At 37.7% G+C, this 12,112-nt stretch overlaps 1 protein-coding gene across 6 annotated transcripts in view; it reads right to left on the reverse strand.

Moving 5' to 3' along the window:
• Positions 1–3,675: 3,675 nt before the first annotated feature.
• The window catches only part of PCGF5 (polycomb group ring finger 5), a 107,525-nt gene continuing 99,088 nt past the window's right edge, over positions 3,676–12,112 (reverse strand). For all 6 annotated transcript variants that reach the window (XM_033130443.1, XM_033130441.1, XM_033130442.1 and 3 more), the window contains one exon: positions 3,676–9,386. In XM_033130443.1, the coding sequence (XP_032986334.1) occupies positions 9,339–9,386 (48 nt within the window). In that variant the 3' untranslated portion in view covers positions 3,676–9,338. The remainder of the gene's footprint in view (positions 9,387–12,112) is intronic.

Genomic DNA, 12,112 nt, shown 5'->3' on the forward strand with positions numbered 1-12,112 from the left:
TAATTTCTGAATTGAGACCATGTTTTGTGCTGAAAAAGTCCCAGGAATGCTGACATTTTTATCCAGTGGAAGGGGACTGTGAGAGACACAAATTAAATAAGCAGCTGTTTTGATTACATCTCGTGAGTTCTGCTGGTCTAGTGTCACATTTACATTAGGGTCTCATTCACTGTTGAGGTGAGACTATGTGATTTACCCATCCTTCTGTTCATCAGTGGTGGGGCCCAAGCTGGAACTGGGGTATTATCACTCTAGTGCCTACCCTACGACAGGGCTGCGGAAAGGGCTTTGGGGAAAGGGCGGGCCAGGACAAGGTCTGAGGACGGCGGACAGCGGGCAGCTGCTGCAGAAGGCACCCTGGGCAGAGCTGGAGACCAGGCAGGCCTGAGAGAAGAGTAGGGGCAGGGCTGCAGGTTCTGTGGGGAGCCCTGGTTACCAGGCCCTGGACGGGGCTGCTGGAGAAGGCTTTTCAGGATCATTTCTCCCACCCACTCTAAACAGAGCCCACCTCCCTCCCCCTGCTCCTGCCAGCCTCAGTGCTCCAGGCTTCCTAAGGAAGGGGTGGGGGTTTGGATGTGGGGCTCTCCTCTCCAGTTCCACGGCTTCTTCCCACCAGATTGGTCTGAATTCCCCACCGCCATCTAGAGCTTCTCCCATGACCTAAACATTTGTTACACTGAATTTAGGCACATTGTGGCTGGGGTAGGGGAGGATTTGTGCAAAGAAATCGACATTTCTCCATGGCTGTTTACATTCATTTGACACTGGTTTGGGTGTTCTTACTGGGACAACTGCTCCGTTTCCATTTCTATTCTCGGCCCTACCCCTTTACAATCTATTCTTCACAAAGCTCCCAGAGTGATCATTTAAAAACGTAAACAAGATTATGTCAATATCCTGATTAAAACCCTCCTATTGTGGTCAGAATAAAATACAACTTTGTAAATAGAGCCAGGCCCTGCCTTCTTCTCCAGAATCCTCTCCCATTACTCTTCCTGTCACTCCCTCTGGCCACACTGGCTTTCTGCAGGTGGCTGGGCTCCACAGAGCTCTAACTACTCTTACTTTCTCCTCAGGGACATTCTTTCCACTGCTCTTTGCCTGTCTAGCTCCAGCTTCTCTTTCACGTATCCACTTAAATGTGATTTTCTCAGAAAGGTCTGGACCTCCCATTCTTTCTCCTAGAATTTATTTTCTTCAGAACCCTTACTGCTCTTTTATTACGTATTTATTGTATGTAATGTCGAGTCCTTTGCCATCCTGGAAGCTTCATTAGAATAAGGGTAGAGTCTGTTTGGTTCAACAACTGTATCCCCAGATCCTACCACAGTGCCTGGTATAGGGTAGGTGCTCCGAACAGTGTGTTGACCACAGGAAGAACATACATGCTGTGTCATCTTGGGCACACCGTGGCTGCCAAGTGTTTATCTGCTATCTGATCCATCCCGGAGGGGCCAGGAGGGCCTGAGCACAATCTTCTCGCTCTCTCAAGAGCCAGAAAGCCCGTGGCCCGGAGAACACAATCCCCCTTGTTAAAAGAAAGACCTGTGTTGGAGACCCAAATACATCTCTGGTGACTGTGAGTTTAGATTCACTTTCATGCCATTAAAATTGGGCTATGTATGCATGCCTAGCTCATAGGTTGTTGTGATGATTAAGTGGGAGTGAGAGAAAGGAAAGGGAAGACACTTGTAAAGTGACTGCTTTGTGCTAACCCTGTGCTGGGTCCTTTCTGTATGAGCACATTAAACGGGATTGAGTTTTATGAGCCAGCATGTGATTGGACTAGCTCTAGGTAAGCAAGTTTCGTGTTATCTGACAGTCTTTTGGCTCACAGCAAATCGGAGAACACTGATGTAACCTTGGATTGCAATCTGCAGATGATCAGATAGGAGATGGCAGACAAGCGTGCCGTGCTTTAGTGTTTCCTCCAGCGTTTCTCTGAGCACTGGCTATGGCTTCTCATTCCTCCACAAACCCATGGGATAAGTTGTTATTGTTCCTGCTTTACCAGTGAGGAAACAAGACTCAGCTAGGTTAAGTCCATGGCCCCAAGTTTCCCGACAGAATGACCCTGCAGTTGAATCTGCACGTGGAACACCACATGACTGTCATGAACTGAATCGTGTCCTCCTGAATTCGTGTGTTGAAGCCCTAACCTCTAGTATCTTAGAATGCACCTGCATTTGAGATATGCCTTTAAAGAGGTAACTGAGGTCAGATGAGGTCATCAGGGCCAGGCTCTACTCCCGTATGACTGACGCCCTTATAGAAAGAGGAATGACACCAGGAGACTGTTGGAGACTACTGCTAGCATTGCCTCTGCTTTCTGAAATTTGGATTCTTTCACTATGGTTTCATGGGTGCCAGTTACTATGCAGATGTGTTGTGTGAGGCTGGGGCTATATCACACTGTCAGCATGCCTCTCAAAGCTCATAATCTAATGGGAGGACAAACATCAATTACGATCGTTGCGATAGAAGTGCTAAGTGTTACAGGAGAGTGAAAGAGTCTGGACAAGCCTGCTTGAGTTGATGGGACCTGAATTGGGTTTCGTAGGAGTAGGGCTTTGACTGGTGGGAGCTGGGATAATCATTTGCTGGCCATTTCTCCTTTCTGGGCTTGATTGTCCGTTTGATGGTTACGGTGGCAATCCTGGCACCCCAAATCCCATGGCAGGGTTCTGGGTGTCCTGCAGGGTTCCACGTGGCTTCCAGCAATACTGTCTGCACATTCCCTGGCCACATAAAAAGCAGAGGCTGGCTTCCTCCCTTCTCAGGCCTAGCTGGAGTACAAGACTCCTCCCTACCTTTGTAAACTAGTGGGAAGATCAGAGCTGAGCATGTGTTGACAAAACTCCTAAGAACTGGTGAACTGGACCCCTTTCCTCAGTGGAAGTGTGGCAGAGATTGATTAGCAGGTCACAAAACTGTTTTCTCTTCTCCTGGGGGCTTGAGTATGTCCTTCAGGCTTCCCTGAGGCCTTCACCTCAGGTACAGGCCAGTAAGTGCGTTGGCATGTGATAAAATAATGTGGTACATCTTGAGCACTTCCCCTGCACAATCTTCAGTGTTCTTGCCCATTTTGCAACAGCCTTTGGAGAGGATGAAGGTAAAAGATGAAAGGAATCAAATCTTGCTAAGTCAGAGGACAGCTACTTTCCATCTCTCACTGAATGCCTGGGGTTTCTAGCCACCTCTATGGCATCACTAAGTAGGACAAGCTTCAGGCATCAAAGTAACAAGGATGCAGAGGTAGGGATCATTGCAACCTTCCTGACTTGAAAGTCTTACTGTAGCGTAACTAGATTTCCTGAGACAAGTATACACAAAGGTATTAATGAAACAAAGCTATTATCTAACTGGCTGAAGAAAGCAGTCTTGTAGTTCACTTGGGCCTTTCTTGGATTCTCAATTACATTCGAAGGATTATTTGGATTTAACAAAATAAGAAATTGTTCTAAAGTGTACGTGTGTATATACTTCAAGTATTTTGAGGGGCAGTCTGCCATCTTAAAGCTAAATAGCTCAAGAAGCTTTAGAAAATGCTTATGATCTCAAACACTCAACAAATTTCAATACAATTTACCAAGATAGTACTCAATGGATACTTTTAAACTGAGGTTGCCATCTACAACTACTAATATTAAGGATCACAGACAATAAATTATGCAATCAAGTTTTTAATAACAAAGATACTATTTTTAACATGGTCAAATATACTTGGCTAAGTCCAGATTTTAAAAAACAAAAGTATCTAGCCCAACAGTACGACCATACAGCTTTGTACAGAACATTCCATAGATCAACAGAAAATACATTTGAGCACAAAAATAAAAAATATTTAGAGAATCTCTAAGCAGCATTTTATTTCTGCAAAACAGACATATATCTTGTACTGATTAAATATCTACAAGTGCTTTTCCTTTACAAAAATACATATATTCTTAATAGACTAAGTCATTAACAATGACCTGTAATCTTTCACTTCAATTTGAATGATTTATAAGCTAAATCTTACAACCACAAAAAGGTTTTTCTTTGTATTAAGATGTTACCACTTTTGACAAAAAAAGCTTAAAATATTTTATATTTCAAAGGAAAATGAGCAACCTAACTGTACAGTGTATCCTATGACGGTTTTATGGAACGTGAGGGCTACTCTAGGAAGAACTGGTGCTTGCGGTTGTGTTGCCAGACGCAGGAAAGCAGCAGAGCCCCGGTGTTCTCCTCACAGGCTCCTGTCGTGGACCACAGCTCATAAGGACACTTAGGCCCCCATCCCCATTCTAAAAAATACAGCAAAAGAAAACTGACCCCAAACAATAGTAGGCTGATCCCATTACATTTCTAATATGTACAGCTCCTGCTCAGTGGACCGATGTGAAGTCTGTGAATAATCTGCTTACTATCTCTATGTTGCCCAGAAATAGTTCATCTCATTTATACTACTAGGTTAATTTCTTATTCCATGAAGCTCTGAAAGATGGAAGAAAACTAGGCCTAGTATTTAACATGTATCAGTTTCACTCGATTCTAGATTTAAAGATAATTAAAATTAAAAAAGCATTTCTGAGCAATGTCTCAGTGTGGAATTCTAGAAAAGGGGTATAACAGGTATACAGACACATTTTAATGAGCATTTAAAATAAATTATTTTTAAGTTTAATTTCGTAACTTTCTGAAAAGGAAGTGCTCAAGCATTTTAATTGTTTGAAAACATAGAATAGCAAGTCAACACACTATTTGTGAAAACCACATTACACTAGGAAGAGAATCACTTTCAAATTATTGGGAAAATGCCATTGCTGTAGGAAAAAAAATTATGAAAATCTTGTAATGTATATTTAAGTGTATTTTAATGAACTTTCAATCTGATGTTTTTCCATCAAAACATTACTGAATTATATGTATCAAATATATCCAGAATTGCTTAGCTATTTTGCGTTTTCAAAGAGTCTCTAGAATATTTAACATTTTTTAATCTTTCATAAGCCAGATCTAGCAGACATGTTATGTTCCTTATTGTAGGGATATATATCTTAGTAATATCATTTCACGTTTTTGTGTTTCTAATCCAGGAAATTACAGTTATAGCAAACTCATTCATTTCTGCAATTCCCCTACAACCAACACCTGAATGTATAAAGCTTAACCTACTAGAAAATTACTTCAGAGGATGTAATTACTTCAGTGCGTCCATTCTTACCCTCCCCGAGGAGGTTTAGCCAGGTGGCCTATCAGAAAGGTGTCACAGTGGGAGCCTTACCTCTAAGGTGGCCCCTGAGAGGAGCTCCCAGGGAAAATGATGTAAGCACAGTGCTTAACTACAGGTATATGCTCAGGATCTGAGACGCATTTTGCCAAATCTGGCTGTATGGCTAAATATGAATAACAAAGTAATTGCTGAGAAACAAGACAAGGAGTTACTTTTTCAAGGAAAAAAATAGGCCATTATGAAAATTTTGCTTTCGAATACAGAAAAGGCATTGACATTTGAGTGCAACAGTAGGTACTGTTTTCTACACAAGCCTGTCAGCACTTTCACCAGTCTGTCTTTAATAACGTTTTTCATATTACTAAGAACCCAGGAACCTTAAATAAGCATAATTTTTGTTAACGTTGCCTCCATGGAATAAAAAGCTTCTCAAATTAGAATTTAAAATCTCAATTTCAACTTTCTTTTCAAAGTATAGATTTCTCCCACTTTTCATCCAGAGGGAGGCTGTTTGTTGTGTTTATCTCTTTCTCACCTTTGAGGATTTCCTAAGATCTGTCAAATGTGCTGGAAAAACGAGGAAGATATTTGAAACAAAGAATGCTCTGATTATTGCAAGAACTGCACTTGATTGAGCTCACTATGAAAATTCAGTTTAAAACCTTTCTTTGGTGACAGTTTAGCAATTATTCAAGGTTATTACCTAATATAAAATTAAACTGCAATCTAAAAATTTCCAACCTCCAAACTGTTAAAACTGTCTCTCCAACATGGTTATTAATTACCAGTAAAATGTCTTTGGTGATATGTATTTTCTTACGAAAATCTTTAAAAAAGAGATTAACTTACGAGCGCCTATTTAAATATGAAATCATTCATAAGAGACAGGTACATATAACTCAAATTTTATGTAGTAAATCTAAAACAAAAATGCACAGTTGCAATGAGGCACTTTCTCTTAAATATTTCAATAAAGCTAAACAGTTCACAATATTATATAACATATCCTTTTTTTTCTCTTAAAGAATCATTTAAATTTAGATTACATTTGAGTATATAATATACTTGAGCAAACTCATTACATTTATAAAATGTGGCATATTAGTATGGGACAGATTTTCAATGAATAAAGAAATAATATACTTTTCTAAAAGTTGGTAAAAGACATTACCCAAGGTACCTGCGCCCCAGATTGAATGAGCTAATATTACCTCATCAATGAGCTTTCTAGTTTACTTTTTTTACTTCTTAAAAGTATTTTGTTAATTTAGAAAAAAGGACATATTCTGATATTTCTATTAACTGATGTGATTACTTCAGTTAAAGTGATGTCTATAAACCACAAGCCTTTATATCCAAGGTTCCTTGACCCTTTTTTACAAGTATGATACCTGAGGCAGAGAAAACAGATTACAAAATCTTTTATGGAAGAAAAGTTCTTTCAGCTTGCTGCTTAAGAAACAACAGATTAAAGAAAAACTTAATTTTATGTAGTCTCCAATTTTGTAAATTCACGTGATTATTCCTATAGCCTATTTACGTAGAGTTTATTTTACTAGCACCCTAAGTTTATAAAACTAGCCATAAAAGTTGTCTGTGTATTTTTTTTCTATACCTGTTTTCTTGCAAATTCCACAACCTGGCTTAGGGAATGATTAACTGGGGATTTAGTGTATTACTAGATATGAAAGTAGTCCCATACTTAGAAAATCATAGTTAAATATATCAAAAGAGGTTGGTTGAAGAAGTTTGTGGTTCTAATAGTAATACCGTATTACTCAGGACCATCATAAAATGTGTACCTTCCTCCAAATGACAACTGATGTCCTTCTTTATATAAGGTTTTTATATGTTTTTGGCACATATTCCATTGCATTTCAGTAAAAATGTTAATGCACTAAACTATTCTGAACTCCTAATTGCTTCCAATACTATTTCCTTGGAAAATAGTGAAATTACATATGGTGAAGCAACAGGACAAATTTAAAGAGATCATGTATATAAAACTTATATAAGGTTGTAAGTTTTGGCTGAGGACCCCAAAACATGCAGGTCTCCTTTGTGGTTTTTTAAAATGCACTCTCAACGCATTTTGCATTGAGTCAATTAAAATTGACTTCCATATGTAAAACACTACTTCAATCACTGACCTGGATGTGACAAATTTATAATAAATTTTAAATTTTCTTAGGGATGTCAGTGAATTGGATTTCACAGCATAACAAAATAATTTCTGTAGCTAAAGAGTAATTGTTTTTGGTTGAGTGTAATGGTCTGTTCCAACCATTTAAAAAGAGTTCACAAAAATCTGCCTTTTAAATTTTGCTTGTGAGCCCTTCTAAGCACAAACACAATCTAACAAAATGAAAATTAAAGTACTGCCATAATCTTTTTTACAAAAGTCAGAACAAAACCAACAGAAAACTTTAATATAGATTTTTTGACTTGAAACAAAGATATTTGGAAGAGAATCATATTTCAGCTTTTTATATTGTGAAATGCATCCAGATTTAGCTGTATTTTGTATGTTTCTCAGAGTTGTACAGTGTTTTATTTCTAAGAAGCATTTTGAGATTCAGAAGGCATTAATCTGTGATACATTTTACTGGAAAATGTAGCACATCTACCATGTATACAGTATAAAAACTATGTGTGTAACACACAGATTGTGCTCATGTCAGATTTCTGGAACAAATATTTTTCCTAACTTTGAAAGTTTCTTCCCAAGTTTCAGAGGTTAACCTGTTTTGAAACATTAATAAAACAATTTCCAAATAAGTTTTCTGAAAACAACTATAAATTTTAAAATGTTTAAAATGAAGTTCTTTATATAATTTAAGGTAACAAGACTGTCTTTGACTTGTAGACTAATCTCAAAATGAATGGAAGACTTAACAAAACTGCAAAATCGAGGACATTATCATAGCTCTGACCATAATGAATTTACGTATAAAACAGTAATCCCATTTCCCCGATTGCTGTAGGATCTAAAATGAAATATCCTCAAACCATTAATTTTGGTTAGCATATTTATCTACTATACTGCATTTATTCTATTTTATGCAAATGGTTTGGAAATGTGATAAGTAACTAACAGTTTTAATCTAAAAATGCTTTGAGATTTTTGAAATCCATAAAATAGCTAATGTTATCTGCTCTAAAGAATCTAGTATTTAAAATCGTCATCACCCTCTGCATGCCACAATGACACACACCTAAGGCCAACTTAAAGAGAGAAACAATGTACTTATCAAATGAGAGCAACAATGTAATGATGCATCCATAAAATGGGTGTTACAATAATATTTCATGAAGCAGCACCCGCTTGTCATAAGGCATTATGAAGATGATTAACCTTACACATTAATTTTATTAGAAATAATGTGATCAGCTGCCAACATTTCGAATGGTTGTGAATCCAATTTCAGTTCTCCAAGAAGTCACATCCGTTTTCAATCTGGGGGGGCTCACATGCCCTCCTTGCGCCAAGTGGTAGATGACACTGACAGATGACTTAAATGCCTACGATTACAGTGTGCTCTACATGTTAAAGAATAACTGGAATTCTTCCCCAAATGATTGAACTATCTTGCACATAAAAAGCTTACAGAGAACAGGACAGTGGCTCAAAAATCACTTTTCTAAATATATTTCCCATACAAAATAATTTCGAGATAGAATAATTATTAGTTTCTTGTGCAATACTCTATTTAAACAAGAATTAATGAAATAGTAAATATGTGAAAACTGTAACACCACAAAAATTGAGCCATATTACTAGTGTAATCAAACATTAGAACAATCTTGGAACAAGCAAGCAAAATATTCAGAAGGCTGAATCATGGCTGCACACCTAACTGATCTCAACCATGACTTGTATTGTACATTGTGAGACAGCACAAATAACTTACGCAGATGGTTCAGTAGCAGAATGGCACTTGGTTTGCTCTTAATAGAAACAACATAAATGCAACTGACAATGTAGAGACAGACAATGGCCTTATTTGCATGCGGAAAATCTTGTTGTGTCCCTCTAGTCCACACACCGTTCGCTGTGCAATCTGTTGATGAGTAAACAAATAGTGCAGGATTCATCTCAGTGGGATCTAGGCCCCTTGGTCTAACCGAAATCAATTCTTGGTCGATATTGCAATACCATGGGATATGACTATAAAATAAAAACAGACAATGAATAAGGCTGTGTTTATATAAAAACAATATAGATTATATACAAAAGATTTTTTTTTTAATTAAAGTTTATTGGGGTGACGATTGTTAGTAAAGTTGGAAACAACCAAAGTGTCCTTTGATAGATGACTGGATAAAGATTTTAAGAATGCGGAAATAATTTCCAGTTTTTGCTGATACTAGTGAGTATAACAAGATGACATTAAAACTTGCTATACATTTTAATTAAACTTATTGAGGTAATATTATATACATTTCAGTAGTACAACATTGTAATTTCTATCTGTATAGTCTATTGTGTGCTTAATACCCTAAGTCTAGTTTCCCCTTTACCCAATTTGCCCTCGCCCCTTCCCCTTTGGTAACAACCATTCTGTTGTCCATATCTCTGAAAAGTCTGTATTTTTTAACTGCTATTATTTTTCTAGAATCAGTTAAGTTTTCCACCATATCCAGCAAAGGTCAAGTTCAAAGCCCTACAGATGTCGTACTAGTTGCATATGTGAATAGTGCTAACATAACATTAGGGAGACACAGGGCCTGTGGAGGATTGAAAGCTATAGCTTCCCTCAACGGCATTCAATCATTGACCTTGTGGGATTTAACCTTGTGGGCCTGAACCAGACAAGTCCGAAGGCTGCATTCCCACAGAGCTATGCCTGAGTGCCCACTGAGTCACAAATGAACAGACAACCCCTGCTATGAGTCTATGAAACTGGGGTCGTTCTTATAAACTGCTTTTTTAAAAGTGAGTTTGATGCCTTTTTTAGCATTTAAAAATGTTGAAGAATAAGTAGCTAATTTGTTACATGAAACACTTAGGTTTACTGCCTCCTTCCAATAGTCAGTTGATACTATGAAATATTTGGACTTGACTACTACATAATTGAATGGTTCAGACTGTCCTTCGTGGTGCTCTATGTAGAAAAGGTACCATACATCAACTGACAGTAGAGAAGAAACAGCTTCCTGCAGATAAATGGTGTATGCCACGCTGCTACTCCTGAGTCTGTTTTTACCCTCTATTTGCCCTCTACACCATGGAGGACCAATGGTTTTTGTTTTTTTCAAAGCTATAGATTCCCTTTAAAATGAATTTTGAGGAGCTACTTTTATAAAACTACTGATTACCCCTTCATCTCAGTGTGGGTGAATGCAAAAATCCATTACAGAGAACTGTGTTTTCTTTCATGTAGATTAAAGGCATAGACTGGGATTCTGTAACCCTGAAAATGATCACTGCGTACTGATCACAGCTGTGATACATTCTAAGACACAGTGTGGAAATCCCTTTTACCATTAGCTCAGGATAGGATGGGAGGTGGAAATGAGAATTCCTAAGTCTCGCTCCTCCCAGGTGAAGTAAGGCGATGCCACTACCAGTTATGTAAGGGCTGGAGTAAAAGCCGCAGACAGGCTCTCTAGAGTTTCCATGGATGAAATCGATTTTGGTCTAAATTTTGTTTGTTTTTATTTTAAACTTTATTCTGTTCCTTCTGAATGAGAGTATCTGGGAAGGGAGCACAGAAATCTGCATCTTATAAAACTTCCTGGGTTTCTTCAAGCCAGCCAGATTTGGAGACCACTTCCCACACACCCAACCCTCACTCTACTGCTTCCCCTTCTACCCAAGCCCAGCCACGTCTGGCCCTCATCATCATCATCCTTCCTGCTCTGCCTTCTATTTCTGACTTTTTGAATCTGCACACTTTCTTCAGATAATTAAGTCACTTGTGTATATAGGTCATAATATATAGAAAAATCCATCACCAATTTTACCAGGATGAAGGTAGAAAGGGAAATAAAATGGTTTAGTTGTAAGTGGTCAGGATTTTCTGTTTTGGGCTAAAAATGGCTTTGTTTTCCTCTCCAAGTAACCATGTGTTTGTTTTGTTCTATGACAACATATGTAGTTTAACAATTTTATTGAAACGTGTTAAACAGTGCTGGAAATTAAGCTTCCAGGTCTATTTGTGCTTCAGTTTGCTTTCTTATAATGAAATAGGGCATAACACTCCTTAGCGTTAAGTGATTGCACCGAATGGACCTACATTTCATAGCTGCTAGTCCTCAGCCTCATCACGTACTAACAAAGAATAGATAGTTCCAAAGTATATATTTCAAATATGATAATGTTAGAAAATGATAAAATTAACTTTGACTGATGTATTTTCTTAAAAAAAAAAACAAAAACAAAAAAAACCTTTCATCATAAAAGTACTGGCTTTACAGTAGATTTGGAAAATACAGCTGGACATTTTACTTTACTTTTTTTTTTATTTTTTGATTTTTTTTTTGCTAATACAAATTAATCCTAACTAAATGATCTATGCTCGCCACTTTATCCCCGAGCCCTGGGTAGGTTCCTAGAAGTGGAACTGCTGGTTCAAACAGCATACACATTTTAAAAGGCTTCTTGATAAATAAATACTGTCACACAAGAAAGTGGACTTCAGGAAAGCTGTTCTATTTTTACATTTCCAAAAGAAATGTCAGTGCTCATTCTTCAAATAGCCTCATCAGTAATAAGTACTATCCTTTCCCCCTCTTAATCTGGCAATTCGATAAGCATAAAATAGTACTTTATTTCTTCTTTCATCTCTTGACTTCTAAAGAAATAAGCCATTTTTGTATGCTTATTAGACAGTTTTGTTTCCTTCTTTTGTGACTTGCCTAATCATGTCCTTTGTTCAGTTTTTTATGGAA

This window comes from Rhinolophus ferrumequinum, chromosome 16, assembly GCF_004115265.2.
Source record: "Rhinolophus ferrumequinum isolate MPI-CBG mRhiFer1 chromosome 16, mRhiFer1_v1.p, whole genome shotgun sequence".
NCBI lineage: Eukaryota > Metazoa > Chordata > Mammalia > Chiroptera > Rhinolophidae > Rhinolophus > Rhinolophus ferrumequinum.